Source organism: Aotus nancymaae, unplaced genomic scaffold (assembly GCF_030222135.1).
Source record: "Aotus nancymaae isolate 86718 unplaced genomic scaffold, 86718_ANA_hifiasm-v0.15.2.pri h1tg000031l, whole genome shotgun sequence".
NCBI classification, from domain to species: domain Eukaryota; kingdom Metazoa; phylum Chordata; class Mammalia; order Primates; family Aotidae; genus Aotus; species Aotus nancymaae.
In genome coordinates this window covers 5,598,230-5,620,938 of record NW_026988444.1, presented here as the reverse complement: position 1 = coordinate 5,620,938, position 22,709 = coordinate 5,598,230, and the positions used below count along the sequence as shown (strand labels likewise).

At 50.0% G+C, this 22,709-nt stretch overlaps 1 protein-coding gene across 2 annotated transcripts; it reads left to right on the top strand.

Annotated features, from left to right (window-relative positions):
- Positions 1-1,945: 1,945 nt before the first annotated feature.
- Positions 1,946-21,411, top strand: LOC105725829 (ankyrin repeat and MYND domain-containing protein 1). Of its 2 annotated transcripts, XM_064383407.1 has the most exons (7): positions 1,946-2,091; positions 3,305-3,494; positions 4,948-5,091; positions 15,529-16,001; positions 18,856-19,072; positions 19,456-19,620; positions 20,935-21,411. In XM_064383407.1, exons 1-7 carry the CDS (start codon positions 1,946-1,948, stop codon positions 21,409-21,411), a joined length of 1,812 nt encoding a protein of 603 aa, XP_064239477.1. The 2 variants fall into 2 exon arrangements, with proteins under 2 accessions (XP_064239477.1, XP_064239476.1); XM_064383406.1 differs by lacking the exon at positions 1,946-2,091 and having other exon boundaries at positions 3,384-3,489.
- The last annotated feature ends 1,298 nt before the right edge of the window (positions 21,412-22,709 follow it).

Sequence of the window (22,709 nt, the reverse complement as noted above, 5' to 3'; positions counted from 1 at the left end):
ACTCATGAAGGAGAGAGCTTTGGAAAGCTGCTCTGTTCTCTCACTGCCCTAAGGGGAACCAGCCTTGGGTGAAAGCGGAGGAGATGGGAGAGCCCGGCCGTTGATGCCATTGCTGGGCACTGAACTCCATCCCGTAAAACCTGAAGCCCCTCCTGGACTGTTTGATTAATCATCACCGTTTATAGTTGGATGGTTGAGGTGAGTTTTGTGCTCCAGAAGTCTACTTGAACCATCATTCTCACGCCCCATCGAGCTCATGGATTGGGAACCAATCCATCCTAAGTGTGTGTGTACCTCATTGCCACATTTAGTCCGGGCCAGCCTCCCACGGTGTAACCAGAATGCTTGCTAAGACGGAGCTTTTCTACATGTTGATTCTGACTCCTTAGCAAGTTGTAATTCACAACTAATGTGGGTTGTGAAATCAGTTCTGTGGGTTATGATCACCACTTTAGTTTTTAGAGAAATGGTACAGAACAGACTACATGAAAATGCGAGGGTGCGTGCATGTAGTATGGTGAACTTTTAATGAGACATTTTTCTGCGTTGCTTGTACTGGGTCATGGTATAAAATGAGATTTTACTGTAGACAGAAGTGAACTCGGAGACAGGCACTGGCGTGTGGAGGCGGTGCCCCTACAACCCCAGAATCCTGGCCCAGCCTAGGCCTTAGTCCTGGAAAAGCTATCCAGTGGGGAGGGCCCAGGCGTCAGCGCTTCACACACCCCCGCCCCGTTCTCAGAGGCAGTCTGGGTTGAGAAACGCAGGCCCTGCACCTCCGAGAGCCTTTCCCCTCTTCCCAGGAAGGCCTGTTTCCCACCATGGTGCCTGCCTGAAATGTGCTCTGTAGCCTGGAGAGCTCCCGCGCATCCTGTGAGGCCCCGTGAGGAAGCCTCTCTCCCTCAGGCCTTCCCCTACACAAGACAGCCCATCCCTCTTCTCTGCGGTGACTCCTGCGGCCTCCCTCATCTCCTTCCCTCTGCAGGCCTCGGGCTCCCCGTGCGCCTTCCACAGTCACTGAACGGACAAAGGCTGGCGTCGTCAGGCAGGGCTTGATCAAGCCGTGGCTCCACCGCGTGCTAGGTGATCAGTGATGGGGCAAGTTAACACCTGGGCCTCAGTTTCCTTAGATGCCCCATGGCGCGGGAGTGTTGGGAGAATTTAGCGCTTTCTCCCCCAGGGGCACTCGGCCCAGGGACCCAGGGAGGGTGGGACCGACGCCGCCAGGCCGGGCGGCCGGCCTCTGAGCGCTGAAGTCACCGGGGGCGGGGCCGGGCGCGTCCCGGCGCGGGGATTGGCGGAGCCGGCGGGCGGCAGCGGGCACGGGGCGGGGCTGTCTCCAGGGAAACGCGACGCTCTCCAGCGGCTTAGGCGGGCAGTCAGGGCGGGAGCGCGGGCGACCGCTGCGGCCGCGGTCCCCTTGGTCTCCGTGCTGTGGGCGCGGGCTCTCTGAGCTTTGCTTGGTGCGGCCCGCGCGGCAGGGACGCTGGGAGCCGGGGCCGGGGGGGAATCCCCGAGCTCCGTGGGGCGGCGGGTCGGGGAGGCCACTGGGGAGGGGCCCAGGGCTGGGGCTGTGAGGTGCGGCAGGCGCCGGCTTCCGAGGCCCGTGGCTGAGACCCGCCGTCAGCGGCGCCCCTTGGGCGATGGCGGGCGCGGACCTGATCTGGCCACGTGGCCGCGACCGGCCTTGTTGTGGTCCCCGCCCGGGAAGGGGCAGGGACGCCTGGGAGCGCGGGCGAAGTTCCCCCAGGGCTCCGACAGGCCTCCCCGAGGACTCCCAGGGATGGCGGCCCGGGCTCCGCGCGGTTCACGGAGGGGTTTGGGTTCTCTGAGGCCCACGGGCTGCGGGCGGAACCTCGGGCGCCCTCCAAGTGCGAGTTCCTGGCAGGAGCCCCGGGGGCAAATGCGCGGTCCGGCGTTGCTTCCAGGCTGGAAGTTCACAGACATGGACGGGGGCCGCGCCTCCCTGAGCTTCGACGACGGAGCCTCCGGAGCTGACGGCCCGCAACGCCCGCTGGACGGGAAGGGCGGCGAGACCCCCCATGCCGAGGAGCCGGGGTCCCTGCGGAGCCACGCTGTCTTCGCCTCGAGGTGCGGGGGAGCCTCGGGCAGGGAGGCCCGACCTGACCCGGGCCCGGGGTTAGCCGGGATGCTGCTTGAGGCGAGCGGTGGAAACGCTGACTGTGTCACTCCCCGAGAACTCCGAAAGCCTGGACACGTGTCAGCAACCACCGAGGAAAATGCCCGCGGATGGTAACCGGAGCTTCTCCTGCCCCTTCCCGCCCGCACGCTGCCCCCTAGCGGAGGGAGGGAACGTTTCCCTCGCGAGACGGGGCTCCCGATTGGGCCCCGACTTCATAGCTCTGTTCACAGCAAGGGCTGCTTTGAGCCAGGGCTGCCCCGGAGCCTCACTGCAGCCTCACCAGGTCCCGGGGTCACCCCATCACGCTTGCCCCCGTTTGTGGGCCTCCAGAACTCAGTCCTAGCCCTGGCCAGTGTGATGGGCTTTGGGAGGTGGTGAGGGTGGACCCCATGATGGGATGTGTGTACCGAGGAGAAGTGGAAGAGCCCAGAGTTCCCCCATCCTCTCTCACCACCGTGTGGGGACCCAGTGAGAAGGCCATTCCAGGACGAGGACCCTCCCCAGACAGGGACTGCCGCCCTGCACAGCTGAGTACGGAAGCCCCTTTGAGATGCCCCGCCCGTCTGTGGGGGTCTGAGACGCCCCGTCCGTCTGGGGACACCCTGTGAATTATGGCAAATGCACGCTGGTTGGTGCTCCCCCCATTGCAGCACACTCCCAGCCCTGCACCCTTCCATCTGTCCACCCATCCACCTGTCCATCCTAGTGTGAGCTGGCTGCCTCTCCAGCTGGCCTCTGACCTTCCACGGGCCCACAGGTATGGGCAGTCTGCTTTCTGTCCAGCTTGAGGCTGGCACTGCTGGCCCTTGAGTGAGAACCTGGCTGTGAGCACTCACATCCTGCAGGCAGCTGGAGTGGGCCAGAGGGCCTGGATCTCAGGAGCTGCCGCCAGCAGGCCCAAGCTGGAGAGGCCGACTGGTCCTGCCTCTCGGGCCTGGCAGCGTCTCCCCTGTCCGTTGGCAGCCTTACTGTGCATTCCACTTCCCGTGTGACCTCGGGCATCACTGCACCCTCTGTGCCTTGGTGTTCTGTCCCGTGGAGCGGGGATGCAGCAGCACCTGCCCTGGGGCTGTAGGGTGAAGTGAGATGCCAGGTTGTGCTCAGCAGCCACTAGACGCTGCAGCCATCTCGCTCTTCCTCCCTCTGCTCCTGTCCTTCTAGGGATGTCTCAGAAGCCTCTGAGAAGGAAGAGGAGGAATCTGCGGGCCCGCCGAGGGTGCAGGACCTGAAGGAGGCCCATCTGCAGCTCGTCCAGGGCGTGCAGGAGTGGCAGGACGGCTGTGTGTACCGGGGCGAGTTTGGGCTGAACACGAAGCTCGGATATGGCGAATTCTCTTGGCCCACGGGTGAGGTAACTGCTGTAACACTGTCTCCGCCTCCTGCCCCGGGGCCTCTGGTGGCTGGACTCTGTCCTTCGAAGCATGATGGGACAGGAACTTTAAGGCCCATAAACAGGATGCCAGGCTAAAGTCTTTCCTCCTTGAAAAATGGCCAGAGAAAAGCATCTTTCCCAACTTCCAAAATCGCACCGATGGTTTGCTGGGGTCCACAGGGTGAGGTGTGGGAAGCTTGGGGCAAACGTTTAAAAATTACAAATGACCATAGCAACATCATATATTTACCTGTGTCTAGGCTTAAGCGGAAGGCAGCGAATGTTCTAAGAGACAAAATGAGAACAAGCTTTGCACCCCCAGGCTAGGTCCTGAGCCCACATTCAATGTAGTTGAAACTGAAAAGGCCTCTTGGCGCTTGTAACGGAAAGTCCAGGGGTGAGGTAGCCTCAGGCTTGGCTGGATCCAGGGTTCTAATGATCTGACTAGGCCCTCTCTCTTTCCATCTGCACAAGGGGGTTCTAAGACTGACCTTGCTCCATCTGCACAGCCCCTGGGGGTGGCATCAAAAACCCCTGAGAGAGAGAAAGGCCCCAGCAGGACGCTGGTCTGGCTTGGGGGTGTGTGAAGTGGTCACACCCATCAAGGCTAGGGTGGGAGTAAGGCGTCCTCTGGTTGGCCAGGCCTGGCCCAGGCTCTGGGGCTGGGTCCGTTGGGGAATCCTCTCTGCAGGGAGAGGGTGTCCGTTGCCAGAAGAAATGCAAGGGCCGCTAAGCTGTGAACATTGCCATGCCTTTCACATCGGGGTCAGGTCTGGGTGGACTGTGAGCAGGGACAGCTGTGCAGGCACTCCAGGCCCATCCTGCATCTGGGGAAAAGGTGGTGCCTTGTACTCAGTGCGAAGGTCCCCTGACTGGAAGCCCCTGTCATGAACGTCACATTCATTTTCCCTCTGGGGCCTTGGTAGAGGAGCAGGCTCTGACACACTCACCCCTGTTGTTTGTGGGGCTCATGTCTGGCCAGTGCTGAGGAGTTGTAAACCAGAGGCCTGCCCTGTGCCCACTGGGGCTCACAGCCCACCTGCCAGGGCCAGCCTGTCACCTCTGAACCAGGCAGGGAGCCCAGCAGCATGGGGCTCCTGAGTGGGGACAGGCGCCCTGAAACCTAAGGTGAAGGTCACCAGGGAGAAGGCAGGTCCGTGCTCTCCTGATGGATGTCTAGGCAGTTTGAAGCCCCCCAACATTCCACGCCTGAGGAGAAGACAGAGAGGCTGTCGCGCCGACTGCCTGGTGACCCCTCTGGGCACTTCAGGTGCCTACTCTAACAATTGCATGCCAGGCACCCCTGAGTTCTGCCACAGCCCCACCCAGGTGGTCCCCATTCATTGCCAGCCAGGCGGGGTGGCTCGGCCTCGAGGGCATCCATCAGGTTCTGGAAGAGCAGCAATTTCTCACCAATTTCTCCGTCTCACAGTCATACCGCGGGCAGTTTTACCGGGACCACCGCCACGGCCTGGGTACCTACATGTGGCCAGATGGCTCCAGTTTCACGGGCACGTTTTACCTCAGCCACCGGGAAGGCTACGGCGCCCTGCACACGAAGACGCAGCTGTTCAAGGTGAGGCGGCTGCTGCGCGCAGTTGGGGAGGAGCGGCCTGCGTGTCTAGGTCACTGAACAAAAACATCGAAGTCCTGGGGAAGTTCATTTGTTTACTTACAAGTAGCTATTTTACTTTGAATGATTAAAAGGGTACCAGTGATAAGGGAATGGATAGAAAATAAAAGCCTCCTTACATTTTGTTCCCCAGAGGGTAATTAGCAGATTGTTATATATCCTTTACATTATTTTTAAATATGTAAACTGGATCACTGTACACATAATATTTGAAATGTGCCTTTTTAAATGGAGAACACACCCAGGCTTTCAAATGCAGATGCCTTCCCCCCTTTTATTACCGTATAATTTACAGTAAAATTCACCCATTTTAGGCCGGGCACAGTGGCTCAGGCCTGTAATCCCAGCACTTTGGGAGGCCGAGGCGTGTGGATCGCCTGAGGTACAGAGTTTGAGACCAGCCTGACTAACATGGAGAAACTCCGTTTCTTCTAAAAATACAAAAAAATAGCTGGGCATGGTGGTGCATGCCTGTAATCCCAGCTATTCGGGAGGCTGAGGCAGGAGAATTGCTTGAACCCGGGAGGCGGATGTTGTGGTGAGCCGAGATTGCATCGTCGCATTCCATCTGCATAACAAGAGTGAAACTCGGTCTCAAAAATAATAATAATAATTCCCCATTTTGATATATAGTTCTGAAAGTTTTTGACAATTATAGGGTTATGTTACTGCAATCAGGATATAAAAACAGTTCCATCACCCTCAAAATACTGCCTTTGTAATAAATGTCTCCCTCAACAAACTGGCTGATCTGTCTTGGCCTAGAATTTTGCCCTTGTGGGAATACTGTATGAATGCTGTCAACAGAAAAAAACAAACTCTGTAAAATATTTTAAAGAGGTTTATTCTGAGCCAATGCGAGTGGTTGTTACTGAAACACCAGGGGCTCACTCTAGGTCTTGCTGCTTGCTGCACAGAAAGCCAATCAGAGACAATGAGTATTGCCAAGGAAGAAAGCTGTAATTGGAGGTGCAGCTGCAGAGACAGGAGCTCAGTCTCAAATCCTTCTCCCCGACAGAATAGACTAGGGGTTTGTATCGCAGGAAGAAATGTAACAGGGTGTGAGAAAACAGCAGCCTGGAATGAAGGGCCTGGAGTCCTTCACCGAATGCCATGGTCTGGCGAGTTTTAGTTCTTTGATACTTTTCAAGAGGAGTTACAGTTCTTTAGTACATTTTGAGAGGCCTGAAGGTCTTTCCTGAGGAAGGAACTCAGATACAACAAATTTAAGTTTCACGCTTTAAGACCAGAGGGGTCAATTTTTATGTTTCTCTGGAAGCAACTCTCTGTAGGATTACTGGGCTGGTTTCAGTCCCACCTTTTAATTTATCAGTTCCTTAATCATGGGGAATTGGGTTGTGGCTATTTCTGGCTGCTCCATGCTGAGGAGGGGCACTGTGGGCAGCTCCACACCGTGGGTGACCATGTGGCCACCCAGGAATCAAAGGTTAATCTAATATAGTCTTCTTCTAAAAGACAATCTTTCTCTTTCCATTTCCCCACTGCACCAAAGACAAATCATAACAGGACAACCTACTTGCAAAATAAGCTTCAGTTTCATATACGTGCCCTGATTACCCACACCAAGTGCAGCAAGAACCATGGTTCACGTAGACTCTTCTAAGCTGGCTTCGCTGGAACCTCTCACAAGGCCATTTCAGTTGAAGCCTTGGGAAAATAACCAGTTCCTCCAACTGTGTCCCATTATAAAACAGATTCTTATTAAACATATGCAAACAAACACATTGCCATTAATTAAGAATATTCAAAAATAGTTTAAAAATTCCGGAGAAATTAGGCAGAGAGAGAAATATGATTCAAATTTTGTTTACAAATGTAGACTCAGTATACTTAAACTATATTTCAAGGCCATAAATAGCTCAAAAGAAAAAATTCTCCTGACTCTGAAAGACCAAAGAAGAATCAGCACTATATATATATATATATATATATATATATATATATATATATATATATATTTAAAAAAACAACCAACCAAACAAAAAACTCTTAAAAAGCATTACAGTCCCCCATTAGCTCAGTCCATGCGATGAACTCCTGCTCTGCCTCATACTGGATGAGCAATCTTTATGAACACATCAGCCTTTCAATTAGTGCAGTGGAAGTTTTCTCTCTCATACAATGGCACAATCTCAAAGTTATCAGAAACCTGAATTCCATAGTCCTTTTAATGAACTCTCCCAAAGAAGCAAACCTGGGACTGTAGCTGATTATAAGTCACTTTTTTAGAAGGATCAAAGCAAAACAACAATTGTGGATGACAGAATTCTTTTTTTTTTTTTTTTTTTTTGAGACGGAGTTTCGCTCTTGTTACCCAGGCTGGAGTGCAATGGCGCGATCTCGGCTCACCGCAACCTCCGCCTCCTGGGTTCAGGCAATTCTCCTGCCTCAGCCTCCTGAGTAGCTGGGATTACAGGCACGCACCACCATGCCCAGCTAATTTTTTTGTATTAGTAGAGACGGGGTTTCACCATGTTGACCAGGATGGTCTCGATCTCTTGACCTCGTGATCCACCCGCCTCGGCCTCCTAAAGTGCTGGGATTACAGGTGTGAGCCATGACAGAATTCTTAAGACAGACACAGTCAAAGACACAGTTGACAAGGAAATTTGGTTATTTCTGTGTTATGTAACAATTTAACATAATAATCATTAATTATTACTAACAACATATATTTAGACATATTAGAATTTTAAGAATGTCATAAATCCTGGAACACATATTAACAACATATCTATATAAATATAACCCAAAGAAAGTTAAATACCACTTCATAATTTTTACAATGCTTCCTGTATAATTCTAATATAACAAATAAGCCTAATATTTCTCTCTTGGACTTCAGGAAGCCTAATATCCAAAAAACGTTAATTTAAGGTCAAAAATACTGAATTTAGAACTTTGAAATTTGCTATTGAAAAGCCTGTCAAATATCAAAGGTTTCAAATACTTGACATCACAAAACAGGATCACAAGTTACTACAGTCATTCATTTAGCCAAAATTATATTACAAAAACATTTTCTCTTTTGTAGCAGACTCAGTTTCCTAAACAATAAGACCTAAACAAAAGACAGCATAACCTGTAATCCCAGCACTTTGGGAGGCGGAGGTGGGTGGATCACTTGAGGTCAGGAGTTCGAGACCAGCCTGGCCAACATGATGAAACCTGTCTCTACTAAAAATACAAAAATTAGCTGGGCATAGTGGCAGACACCTGTAATTCAAGCTACTTGGGAGGCTTAGGCACAAGAATCACTTGAACCGGGGAGGCAGAGGTTGCAGTGAGCCAAGATTGTGTCACTGCACTCCATCCTGGGTGACAGAATGAGATGCTGTCTCAAAAACCAAAAAAACAGTTTGAGACCACCTTGGCCAACATGGTGAAACCCCATCTCTACTAAAAATACAAAAAATTAGCCAGGCATGGTAGTTGGTGCCTGTAATCCCAGCTACTTGGGAGGCTGAGGCAGGAGAATCACTTGAACCTGGGAGGTGGAGGTTGCAGTGAGCCAAAATCTTGCCATTGCTCTCCAGCCTGAGCAGAGCAAAAACCCTACCTCAAACAAACAAACAAACAAACAAAACACTTGAGACCAACTAAATCTGTCTGCCTCTCTCCCTCTATTTTTTATTCTGTAGTTCTACTCAAAAAGTAAACAAAAATCTCATCTCTTACGTGAAAAATGCTTTTAAAAGAGAAAACCATATTTTACCTTCCTATGGTATATTATTAATGTTAAAGTTAATTTTAATAAAACCTTATAAACAAATCTATCTAATTTTAATAAGTTTAACCATAAGGTAAGATTTCAATTTACTTTTTATAATCTTTTACAATTTTCTATTAAAGACCAGATCAGTGCTCCAAGAAACCCATGTTATTCTGACACAGGGGCGCAGACACTGTCCTTGCATTCGTGTACTTTTGATACTAATGTTTAATGTGTAGAAAAACTCTGAACTAATATTAATCCCTCAAAATTGGCCCTTAAAATCCCATGTACCCACCTCTTCTGCAGTAGTACCTGGGTCTAGAGGGACTGAACAGTTTTAATTTCTGGCCCTGTGTCTTACAAGAGCAGTTCATTTTAATTGTCACCTTCTCCTGGGTCTGAAGATGAGACTTCAACTCGTATCAATATTAAAGATTTAGCAGGGGTCAGTGCCTTCCTCAGACCCAGGAGTCAAAGCCCTGTAACTTAACAGCATAATGATTACTCAGTGGGATGTTTATATTGCAGAAAATCCTATTATTCTCTCTAATATGTTACAAATTAAAACACTATGATTTGGCATCTGAGTTACTGCCTGCAGCACTTTAAACGACTGTATTAAAGAGTTAGGTTACTCACTGCATATGTCGAGTTGCTAGCATTCTAGGGGCGGAATTGTGACTGAAAACATCAAAAGTGTGGTAAGTCCTATGTCAAACTTACCAAAGTAAGACAACTGACTTTGCTCTCCATCATTTAACCTATTTCCTGTTTGCCCCTAGAATGCTCATCACTAATTCTAATGTAACATCATATACATTAGGATTAGAGACAGGTTCTGTTTAGAAATTACTCTGAGAAGAGTTATTTTATTTTTACATTGAAAATCAGCGTTGCTTCAGCCTCAAAGAATGTGTTTATGTAAAATTAAATGAGTGTTGGCAGCAAGCTGCACTGACTTTTCCTAAATGGGAAATGGGTTAAAAAGATGGCAAATACAAGTATCAGTTTTGGAAATTCAATATTAATTTCTTTTCCTTTAATCTCCTTTCACTTAAATATTATACAACAAAATAGGGACCAAGTAAGAATAAGCACACCCATGTTCATATATAGTTCTGAAAGTTTTGAATAACTTCTTTTCAGCTATTTTAAAAGGGTGTCATCACACATTTCCAAGATTGGTTTCTAGATTCAGTGCTGACAACTGATAAGGTAACTTTCACCACTAAAATCTTCAAACCAGTGTAACACTTGTGCATACTTTGTTTTTGAGTGCATACATGAAGGCCCATCAATGATAAATGGCTTGGAATAAAAATCACTAGAAACTAACTTTTAAAAATTATCATTCCTTAATCTAACTGAATGTCACTTAGTTTTAATAATGCTAAACACAACTAAATTAGTTTGCGAGAAATCCCAATTAATATAATTTCTTTAAGGACAAAGTCAATCTTTACTAAACATTAAAACTCTGTACCCACAACACAGTTTTTTTCTTATTATCTAGAGATCTGAAACCATCTCAAATTGATTGAATTGAATTACCATGGAAATAAGGTAATTGAATTACCATTTAAACATTTTCATTCTCACCTACTATTTCAAATAACAAAATAAATATTGTACTATTTCTGTTCAGAACTTGTAAAAATAAGTCTTTTCTAGATCATTTGAGGTAAGCAAAACCGACCAGCCACATTTTAAATGGCTGATGTGCCTTTACCAATTTTTGCAGGCTTGACAAAGGTAGCTTAGGAATTCTAGACAAATAGAACAAATGATGACTTGTTAGAAATACATAGGAAATAAAGTGACTATTCACAGAACCAAATAAAAGCCTTCCGAAAGAAAGTAAAAAGCATCAGTGGTTTTATATATATGTATATATAAGTAAAACTCAAAGGAGAACAAACTGCAAATAATTGAAAATCAAAAGCAAAAACAAACAGGAAACCAATCCCAAATCTTTCTCCTACTCAGTTAACCTTAGACGCTAAAGTGTTACCCAGAGCCTAAAAGAACACATAGTATTTTATTCCTGTACACAAATTAATGTCTTTAAGATCACCAACATCACTGTACATTTTGTGCAGTTAAGAAATTCACTTCAGGCACGTGACCAGTAACTACCTTAGTGCCAGTATTATCTATGTGAAGAGCAAATGCAGTGTGAAACAAAGCAATGCAGGCATTTATATGAAATTTGGCTCTGTGTTCAAACTGGTTTCATGCTTGACTCTATTAAAAAAGAATTGCCAAACTGCCAATATATTTAATAACAGTATTGCTTAATTTACCTTCATCAAGACTAAGACCTTTAACTTTGAGCTATGTTAATTAGCCAAACTTCTCCAATGTTCTATCAGGTTTTGAAGAATATGTTAGTATCTAAACTTTTTCAACTTTCTATTTTCTCTGCATATTCACGAAGATAGACATACAAAGAAACAGGAGAAAACTACATATGCTTTACACAGACCATCTGTGACATGTTTGGACTTTCTGTTTTGCCCTAAATTTTCTTTTCTTTCTTAAGTAATCAATCATCTTAGGACAAAAATTTACCATACAAGATTTTTTCTCATGAAAAATTATTTTTTTCTTTATAACCTTCCTTAACAAAAATATATCTTCATATCCATGACTTTTTTCACATCTCTCTCCCCTACTTACTGGTTCCTTTTTACTTTGTTTCATAAATAACCCTTTGAATCTACAAATTAAATTAACCTTTAGATAACTTCTGAGTTGGACAAAATTATGCTTTTTCTCACTAAGAGCACATCTTCTTTGATACATTTTATAAACAGAATTCTATATTAACTATAATTTTTATTCTTAGTAACCTTACATTTTACTGAAACCCTAGGAAGCAAGAAATCCAAAACTATCAGATATTAGCATTTTATAGATGAGAACAGTTCCACAATTTTTAGAAACGTATTTCCCCATACCATAACCCTTTCTTAATTGGAAATGACTTAGGTATCTATTGAACATCAAAAATAATTGTAAGATTTAAAATTACATAAAAGTTCACCTATAGCACTTATGTAATGTATATAAATACATTTTATTTTTAGCAGTTTATCTAGATTATTTGTGTATCATTTCTTTCTGTGTTAACTAACCATTTTATAACCTGTGAATATTAGGTATTCATCTAAATAAGAAGCTTAAAGTTAACTACATGGGTATTTTCACCAATAACTCGGAAGATTCAGCTGTTTTCATTAAATCGACAACAATAAACTTGGAGTGAGCACAAAGGAATGCTTTCAGTTGGGGATGCCACATAGCAACACTGATGGCCCGCAGGTGTGACCTTGCCAGGCATGGCCTTAGGTCTTGCTTATAATTTGCTATCTTATTTCCACAAAGAGTCTGTTTTAATATTAGTGCTGGTCAGTTGTGTCTAAACTCAAAAAGGGAAGGGGCATTACAAGGTATGTCTGACTTTCCTTCCTGTTGTGGCTAAGCACACAATTTTTCAGGCTTTTCTGGGATCCCCTTGGCCAAGTGGGGGTCCGTTCAATCTGTTCAGGGGGTTTAGGATCTTATTTTTAGTTTAGAATGCAATCACACAATGTGTAGTCTTTTGAGTCTGGAGTCTGACACTTAAGCCTCATGCATTTGAGATTCATCTGTTTGTTCCGGGAGTTCGTTTCTTTTTATTGCTTAATAAATTTTCATCGTTTGCAACTACCATAGTTTATTCCTCTAATGAAGGACATTTGGGTTGTTTACAGTATTTGGGATTTATGAATAATGCCATTGTTAAAAGAAAAACTTCAGCTTAATTAAATTTAAAGGAGTTTAATTGAGCACTTAGCAATTACAAGTGAGGTTTTAAAGGAAAAAGGAAGGAGAAGCTTTTAAGTTGTTTACCAAGAATTGTGGTTCAGTACAATGACAGGAGCTGTTGACTGGATAGCCATTGTTTTTGTATCACAAATTGTAGGAACATGAAGACAGTAGGTGAGGGTCACATTTGTGGAACGTGTGATAACATTTTGGGTAACTTAGTGAATCTGGAAACTATAGGTGAAGAAAGGAGAAACAAAATGCCTTGAAACAATTACCCCGGGGGTCGGGGCGGGGGGCGTGGCTGCCGGGTCGGGTGGGGGGCGTGGCTGCAGGGTCGGGGGGGGGGGGGCGTGGCTGCAGGGTCAGGGTAGGTGGTGTGGCCGCAGGGTGGGGGCGTGGCCGCAGGATCGGGGGTCGGGGGCGTGGCTGCGGGGTCGGGGTAGGGGGCATGACTGAAGCCTCTTGGTGTTCTCTCCGGGCCTCATCACTTTAGCAGACCTCACATTCCTCCGCCTGCTGTGAGGTCCTTTTTTTTCTTGCTGTGCTGTTTTTCTTTTCTTTTCTTTTTTGGTTGAAAGTGAGTATTTGACTGGGTACGGTGGCTCAGCTGTGATCCCAGCACTTTAGGAGGCTGAGGCAGGAGGATTGCTTGAGCTCAGGAGTTTGAAAGTAGCCTGGGCAACATAGTGAGACCCTGTCTCTATTTATTTTCAAAAGAAAAAAATTTTAATAAATGAAAGTGAATATTTAGAATGAGAAAAAATTACGACGAATTATACACTGAAGAAAGTGGCAACATACAATAAATATTATAGAATCCAGGGAAAAAGCATAATCTTTTTATTAATTAACTGCTTGATCCACCTCTAAAAACTTCTATATTTTTTGGCTGTTTAATCTTTGGCTGCCTCTTCCTGTGTAATATTTTCTTGAAGAGAAGAGAAAGGCAACGCAATACGTCTTATGTTACTGCTCCACTGTTTTCTCTTTGCTTTTAGAGACAGGATCTTGCTCTGTTGCTTCAAGGGTTTCCATCTCCAAATTCTTGTTACCTCTTGGTCTTGTCACTGTTATTTTAGTTTTAGCCTCTCTAGGAGTCATGCGGGGGCCTTGCATTGTGGCCGGAAATGGTCCTTCCCTACGGGAGTGGCGATGCTGAGCACCTCTTCATGTCTCTGTGGCTTCTGTTTTTCCTCTGGCTAGGTTTGCCAAGCGGGTATCAATTTTATTATTCATTTTCCCCAAAGAAACAGGCTTTGGCTCAATTGAGCCCACCATTTGGCTCTATTTTCTTATTCAGTTCATCCATTTTTTTCCAAAAGAAGAAAAGAATTTGCTATTCTTTTCTCACTTATTGATGTTCTCCTTTTCTTCTTGTCTAACGTACATATTTAAAGATACGTATTCTTTTTAAGCATGGCTCTGTAATCCAAAATTTTGGTTATATTATTTTCATTCAGTTCAACATATGTTCTCATTTGTATTGTGATTTCTTCTTGACCCATGGTTTATTTCATAGGAGTATTGCTTAAGGTTCAGGCTCTAGATCGTCTTTTTTTTTTTGAGACGGAGTTTCGCTCTTGTTAACCCAGGCTGGAGTGCAACGGCGCGATCTCGGCTCACCGCAACCTCTGCCTCCTGGGTTCAGGCAATTCTCCTGCCTCAGCCTCCTGAGTAGCTGGGATTACAGGTACACGCCACCATGCCCAGCTAATTTTTTGTATTTTTAGTAGAGACGGGGTTTCACCATGTTGACCAGGATGGTCTCGATCTCTTGACCTCGTGATCCACCCGCCTCGGCCTCCCAAAGTGCTGGGATTGCAGGCGTGAGCCGCCGCGCCCGGCCTGCATCGTCTTTCTGTTATGTGGACGTTCTGCATCCTTGTGTGCCTTGTATCATTGTAGTTCTTTGAAACTTAGACACCTGCTTTGTGACCCAGACTGTGGCCAACTTTTTAAATATTTTTGTATTGATGAGAAGAACATGCATTTATGCAGTTAGTGAGCAGGGTCTTTGTGTGCTCGGGTCACTTGTACTCTCTGTGTTATTCTTGGGCTTTTTAGGGGGGTGTGGTGGGGGTGGGGGGACAGGGTCTTGCTCTGTTACCCAGGCTGGAACGCAGTGGCATGATCGCAGCTGAGGACTAAGCTCTGATTTTTTTATCTTGCCCAAATTCCTACCTAAGGGGTCTAGGGGCTTTCTTCCTCTCCCGCACCGGGGCCTCCGCCGCCCCGCCCACAAGCAAGGGCCTGGGAGCAGCTGGGTTCCCGGAAGCACGGATTGGCTCCCCTTCTTCCTCCGTCCCCCGTTTCTCCTCCTCCTCCCTCCTCCTCCCTCCTCCCCTCGGCCTCCTCTCCCGCTCTTCCCGCTTTCCTCCTCCTCCTCTTCCTTTCCTCTGTCTCTTCCTCCTCCTCCTCCTGCCCTTCTTGGGTCACACCTGACCTGCTGCCTGCACTTCCTCCCCACGCCCTGCTGCCCCAGCCTGGCGGGGTGTTTGGGCTGGGCGCCCTGAATAGAACCCACACCTGGCGTCTCTGACACGCTTTCGCCTTGAGACGTCCATCACGTCCTCACCTTCTCGGAGGCCGCCGAGACCTCCCTGCCCGCTCCATGTTGTCTGTGGGTGCCCTCCTTCCTGCTCCTCGGGCGAGCTGGTCGGCCTCCCTCCCGGGGCAGCACAGCCTAAGCCCCCAGAGATGTGTGCTGGGAGAATGGACGCATTTCCTGGGAAGTGTTTCTGCTCCGGGCGTTCTTTTGCCTGTGCGAACCTGATCACGGCACGCCGCCGGGCGGTGCCATCTCTCCAGGGCCTGTTGTGCTTCCTCGGCAGGGGCTGTACAAAGCGGACCAGCGGTTCGGGCCCGGCGTGGAGACCTACGCTGACGGCAGCCAGGATGTGGGGCTGTGGTTCCGGGGGCACCTCATCAAGCTGTGCGCCCAGAGCCCCGGTGGCTTCTCCCTCCTCAGCTACCCTGAGTTCTCCAGCTTCCTCACCCACAGCCCTGCGAGGATCAGCCTCTCAGAAGAGGAGGAGACAGAGTGGGGACTGCAGGAGGGACAGGATCCCTTTTTCTATGAGTACCAGCGGCTTCTTCTCCACGACGACCTAACACTGCCTCCAGAGATGGACGTCTACTCCACCGACAGTGAGCACCTGCCCATGGCCAGCTGTTTCCGCCACGAGCTGGACGCCCGCATCTTCCTCAGTGACATCCCTCCGTTGGTTGAGGATGGAGAACCCTGGTTCATAACCAACGAGACCCCTTTGTTGGTCAAAATCCAGAAGCAAACTTACAAGTTCAGGTGACCAGTCTCTGCTGCTCTTCCCCCAGAGCCCTGCACCGTGCAGGCCACTCCTCGGCAGGCTCCGGAAGCCCTCGGCCTGCTGCCCCTGAGGCTGCTCCCTCAGGGTGACCTAAACTCGCCCCTCCCATTAAGTGACTGATGCGGGCGGTAATGAAGTGGGAGGGGGAAGACCCTGCCGGCTGACGCTGGGAGGCAGGTGGGCCCTGGGGCCCTGGACGTCTGTGCAGGGGAATGGGGGTCTCAGGATCCCACCCACCCACTCTTGGGGATAGGAGTGATCAGGAGGTGGCCCGGCGAATGTGCAGCCAGGGGGGTCCCGAGGACTCCCAGGTGGAACCTGGGGGGATGTGGCTGGGGAGAAGCTCCCGAGTCCATGGAGCTGAGGGTGAGTCCTGGCCCTGGGCTCTGTGCATTTCCCCTCGTGCAGGCCGTAGCTAATGCCCCGCCCCACCATCGCATCGGTGCTTAGCTGTTCTGTGCGCCGAGTCTCCTGGCAGGGTTGACATGGAGAGCAGGGTTTTTGTTATTACTGTCTGAGGTGGTGAGGGATCTGCCTGAGAGCCGAGGGTGGGAGCACAGGGCAGTAGTGGTGTTGGGGCCCAGCCAGGCCTTTGACTTGTCCAAGGGTGGTGTGAAAAGATTCTCTGCTCTGCTGGTCTTTGAAAAACCCTCTTACCCTACCCAGAGCCTCAAGAAAGTCAGCTACCACCCAAGGAGAAGTGTTTAATGCCTTTTTTTTTTTTTTTTTTGAAACAGAGTCTTGCTCTGTTGCCCAGGCTGGAGTGCAGTGGCATGATCTCGGCTCACTGCAACCTCCGTCCCCCGGGTTCAAGCAATTCTTCTGCCTCAGCCTCCTGAGTAGCTGGGACTACAGGCGTGTGGCACCGCGCCCAGCTAATTTTTGTATTTTAGTAGAGATGGGGTTTCACCATGTTGGCCAGGATGTTCGCAATCTCCTCACCTCTTGATCTGCCCACCTCAGCCTCCCAAAGTGCTGGGATTACAGGCGTGAGCCACTGCACCCTGCTGAAGTGTTTAATTTTTTAGTTAAAATATTCAAGAACACTTTAATTTCTTTCCAAACACTGACCTCAGACATCAATAACTGTTTCAGAATGCGTATTTTCTGAGAATGAGTGGCTGCTTTTCATTCATCAATCCATCCACCCACCCACCCAGCCACCTAGTATTCATTCAGCCATCAATGCACCCATGCAGCATCCATTCATCCAGCCATTCGTTCGTCCACCCACACATCTACCCATTCATCCACCCACGCACCCATCAGTCCCCCCATGCAATACCCATTCATCCAGGCATCATTCATCTACCCACGTACCTACTCATTCATCCACCCACCCACCCATCAGTCCCCCCATACAATACCCGTTCATCCAGGCATCATTCATCTACCCACACACCTACCCATTCATCCACCCACGCACCCATCAGTCCCCCCATACAATACCCATTCATCCAGGCATCATTCATCTACCCACACACCTACTCATTCATCCACCCACCCACGCACCCACCTATCCATCCATCAATCCACCCATGCAATACCCATTCATCCAGGCATCATTCATCTACCCACATACCTACCCATTCATCCACCCACCCACGCACCCACCTATCCATCCATCAATCCATCCATACAATACCCATTCATCCAGCCATTCGTTCGTCCACCCACACACCTACCCATTCATCCACCCACCCACCCATCAGTTCCCCCATACAATACCCGTTCATCCAGGCATCATTCATCTACCCACACACCTACCCATTCATCCACCCACCCACCCATCAGTCCCCCATACAATACCCATTCATCCAGGCATCATTCATCCACCCACACACCTACCCATTCATTTAGCCATCCATTCATCTATCCACCCACCTACCCAGTCACCCACCCACCAATCCATCCATCAATATACTTAGGCAACATTCATCTACTCACCCACCTGCCATCCATTCATCCATCAGTCCATCCATGCAACATTCATTCATCCAACCATCCACTTATTTACCTGCCTACTTACTCATTATCCACCTGACTACCTATCTATCCATCTATCAATCTATTCATGTATCATTCATCCACCCGCCCATCCATTCATCCATCAATCCACCAATGCAGCACCCATTCATCCACTCACCCATCCATCCACCTTTCCACCTACCCAGCCATCCATCCTCCCACCCACCTGTCCATTCATCCATCAGTTCACTCATGCAACGTCCATCTACCCACCCAACCATCCATCCATCATGGTGGCCTTGTAACTGTTGAAGACTGTTAGGTACAGAAGCAACTGTAATGCGCAGGTTCTCGATTGTGAAAAGGGGTTGTGTACACAGGAGGCATCAGTGCTGTGTGGTGAGTAAGTCATGAGAGATGCGTGTTGTCTATTCAGACAAAAGTGGATGAGCAGAGGGTGGAATGTGGGTGTTGGTGCTGAGATTGGACCCACGTGTATGGTGGTCTCCTTCCTACCCAGGGCCTTTGCTGTGACAGCCCATTTCCCAGCAAACACCCAGTGACCCGGATGAATCAGAGATGCAGGGGTGCACTCGCAGCCAGCACAGTCCTGCTGGGACAGAAATATAGCCCGAGCATGTTGACCTCCAGGTGGCACCACTGTGTGCACCCTAGTGGATCATGAGCAGCTGGGGGCGCAGCCGCCAGCACCCAGGGTGCCTGAAGAGTGAACAGTGGGGTTGGGGCTGAGCCATAAGAAGGAGAGGCGCTGAAGGGAGGTGGTTCAGCTGGGCCCTTTCTCATGGGAGGTGCTGAGCGGTGTGGAACCTGATCCAGGCCCACTGAAACTCGCTGTGTCGCCAGGAACAAGCCAGCTCACACCAGCTGGAACATGGGCGCTGTCCTGGAGGGGAAGCGCAGCGGCTTTGCACTCTGCGGGCCCAAAGAGCGGCTTGCCATGGAGATGATCGTCAAGGCCGAGGAAGGGAACTACGACTGGATTTATGGGGTCCTGAAGGACGACTTTGCCAGCGCTGACGTGGCGGACGCAAAGGGCTACACTGTGCTCGCTGCGGCTGCTGTAAGTCCCCCACCCACCCCGACTGGTGCCCGCAGGAGCTCGGCTGTGAAGGTCACGCATGTGGGTGGCCCTCTGTGGCCCCCTCTGCAGAAGCAGAGCCGAAGGATGTGGGGACACTGATGTGTCCACCCCTCCACCTCACCGTTCAGCGGAAACCCCTTCAGCTGAGCGTGACACTCGAGGTCCAGTGGAGAAGGGCTTGGGCACAGTGCCCATTCCACTCGTCTGTCCCACACTCATCCCTTTGCCAAGCGCCCAAATCAGCGCTGGTTCCTGCCCTGCCAGGGGGTGGCCTCCTGAGGGTAGCAGGACGTCCTCCAGTGACCCTTCTCACCCCTGAGGGCCAGGCACATCCTCCTCAGTCCTGCCCCGTCTCCCTCCAGACTCACTGCCACAACCGCATCGTCAACCTTCTCCTGGACTATGGGGCCGACGTGAACAAGTGCTCAGACGAGGGCCTCACGCCGCTCAGCATGTGTTTCCTCCTCTACTATCCCGCCCGATCCTTCAAGCCCAACATTGCCGAGCGGACCATGCCCAAGCCCCAGGTCAGCCCCCCGTGGCCACCACGCCACCCACTGTCCCCTGCTGGCTCCTCCCTCTAAGTGTCCACCAAGCCTCCTCCCTCCTCCCGTGTGGACCAGGCTTATCATACAGGGTGAGTTACAAGACAAGTCAGGGCGTGGGCAAGAGAGACAGAGCCTGGGCATCTCCTAAGGCACCCTGAGCTCCACCGCAGATGCCCAGGGATGTGTATTCTTTACAGGTCACCTGCACAGCAGCCTGGGGCCCTGAGACTTGCCCTGCCAGTGCTGTGCAGGAAAGGGGTGCTGTGGAGGGAGGGCGGGCATCTGTGACAATGCCCCCAAGGTGGGGGCCAAGAATCTGCATGCCTAACAGTTTCCTGGCAATACCGATGTTACTGAAACACCAGGGTCCAGTCTTGGTCCTGCTGCTTGCCACACAGAAAGCCAATCACTGAGATGCCAAGTATTGCCAAGGAAGAAGGCTTTAACTGGGTGCTGCAGCCGAGGAGACGGGAGCTCATTAGCAAGTCCATGTCCCTGACTAACACCAGGAGTTTATGTAGCAGGGAACAAATGTAACAACGTGTGAGAAAGCAGGACCTAGGGCAAGGGAAGGAGGCATCTGGTGTGCTGATCTGGTGGGTTTCCGTCCTCTGTTGCTTCCTGAGGGTCCTTTCCTGATGAAGGAACTCAGATAAAATAAATAAGGGTTTCAAGCTTTAGCAGAAGAGTCCATTTCTATGTTTATCCAAAAACAACTGTCTATGGGACTCTTGGGCGGTTTGACCGATGCCACTGGTCCAGGGACCACACTTTGGGAACCACGGCTCAAAACACATACAGATCAAGGGCAGTGCCATGTCACAGAAATAAAATGTGTAATTAAAATTTGGGGGGTAGCCACATGAAAAAGTAAAAGAGGTGGAATTAATTTTAATTGTATATTTCATTTAGCCTAATGTATTCAAAATCCAATTGTGTTGGTGTGTGATCAGTATAAGTCGCATCATCAAGGCATTTGCCTTCTTTTCCCAACCTCTCCTTCACTCCTAAGCACCTGGCTGTGGACGGGCCACATTTTGTGAGCTCAGCAGCCACGCGCAGGGCCATGCAGCCTGGGGTGTGGCCTGGTCAGGCGCAGGCTTCTGCGCGATGCCTTCACGGGTGGGGTAGCTTTTCTCCTTGAGGGTTTGAGGAAAGCTGCCCTGGTCTTCTCAGCCTGGGCACTTGGAAGACAACTCCAGGCCGTGGGCATTGGTCCTTGCTGAAGAAGGTCCTAGAATGAGGTTGTCATTCTAATTTCTTCTAATGATACTTCTTTGGTTCTTTGCAAAGGAGCCTCCAAAACTTGCAGTTGCTCCAGTCCTTTCATCATCGTTCATGGACACAAACCTGGAGTCTCTGAACTACGAGGTGAACGTGCCCTCGCAGGGTAGCTATGAGCTGAGGCCACACGTCTTGGGCAGCCAGGAGCGTGGCCTCTCCCAGGGCACCATGCAGTCTGGGACGTCTGTGGACCGGAGGAGCGGCTCTCTGAAGGGGGACTCGCCATTGGTGAAGGGCAGCCTAGGCCACATGGAGAGTGGGCTCGAGGACGCGCTGGGAAACACAGACCAGTGCACTCCGTGCAGCACCGAGATGGACCTGGAGTCCAACGTGTGTGTGTGCAGCTTCCCCATCGAGCTCTCGCAGGCCATGCTGGAGAAGAGCGCCCAGTCCCACAGCCTGCTGAGGACGGCCTCGCCCTTGCTGTGCACCAGCAGCTCCGACAAAGGGACCGTACGGAGGATGGCACTGTCCATGGTTGAGTAGGTCCTGGCACTGGCTGGCGGGGGAGGGCCACCATTAGGGCTGACACCTATGCGTAGTGGACCCACGTCCCTTCTCTGTGCCAGTGGGAGGCATTGTGTCCAGAGACGTGTCCGAATGTGTGAGCATCCCCGTGTTGGTGGCTCCATGCCATGCCCAGGTCTGTGGTGGTGCCATGGTGATGGGCTGTTTTCAGAGCCACCCCACCCCTGCTGTGGCCTTTGGCACTGGCCTGAAGTGTCTCTATGGGAGCCTGAGCAGGGGCTGCTGCCGGGAATCCTATCCTAGCCATGGCACCTGTGAGTGACACTTGCCCGGGGAGGGAGCCCACACACCCCTGCTGCCCACCCTGTCTAGACCAGTGGGTCTCAAAATGTGGTCCATGCACCCCTGGCAGTCCAAGACGCTTTCAGGGAGTCTGTGGGGTCAAAGTGATTCTCTTGATAGCCCTGAGACTGTCAACCTTCTTGTGTTGACATTGGTGGGTGGTGTGAAGGCAGGGCCGTGCAGACTGGCAGCCCCCAGCCCACAGGGCAGCAGTGCCCGGCCTGCATGGGGACATGGCATTCCTTGAGCACAGTGTGCACTCAGGGGGACGCCTGTCTCACAAAGCAGAAAGACAATGGCGAACTGCATGAAGGCTTGCTCCTTGCAGACACACCCTCTCATATTCTGGATCAGAAAACCCGGGAAGGACACTGATGTGTGCCTGCCGCAGACCAAGGCACACCACTTCTCTGCAGGAAGCGCTTCCCCCGGGGCCAGAGTAGCAAACAGGATGCGGCATCTTCCCCGACCCCTCGCCCGGTTTTCCATCAGAAGGGTGACCAGTGGCACGTGGCTGTTGACGCTCCAGAGCACAGCCTGCCGCGTTAAGGTCAACACATGACACTATTTGTTGCTGGTGAAATTTACGTTTTCAAGTGAATAGCAGAATTTTCGACACGTGCATCCACCACCAAGACTCTCACAGCTTCCTTTCACCTCACTGAGACGTGGGTTTTCAGAGGCTTTTTGGGTGAGACGGCATCAGCGGCACGGTTTTCTGGTACTGCTTGATGACGTGCTGACAGTGCCGAGATCTGCCTCTATTGGTGAGCCAGCCTCCCCCACATGGCCAAGTTCTGATGTCGAACCATCGCCAGGTGGGCGAAGATCCACTGACAGTGAGAGGTGGGCCTGTGGGCTTCAGTATGGCCAGGCTCGGAAGCTGGCCAATGGGTGTCCAGTGCCACCAGGTAGCTAGCTCACCGCCCCCAGGCCACTCAAATCCTCCTCCTTCGTCCAGCTGCATACCTCAG

Bases quoted from the DNA above. Each gene is read 5' to 3' on its own strand.
- LOC105725829 (XM_064383407.1), top strand. From the start codon at position 1,946: ATGGACGGGGGCCGCGCCTCCCTGAGCTTCGACGACGGAGCCTCCGGA. The intron at 3,495-4,947 runs GTAACTGCTGTA...TCCGTCTCACAG, and splicing joins TCTCTTGGCCCACGGGTGAG to TCATACCGCGGGCAGTTTTA. The intron at 5,092-15,528 runs GTGAGGCGGCTG...CTTCCTCGGCAG, and splicing joins CGAAGACGCAGCTGTTCAAG to GGGCTGTACAAAGCGGACCA.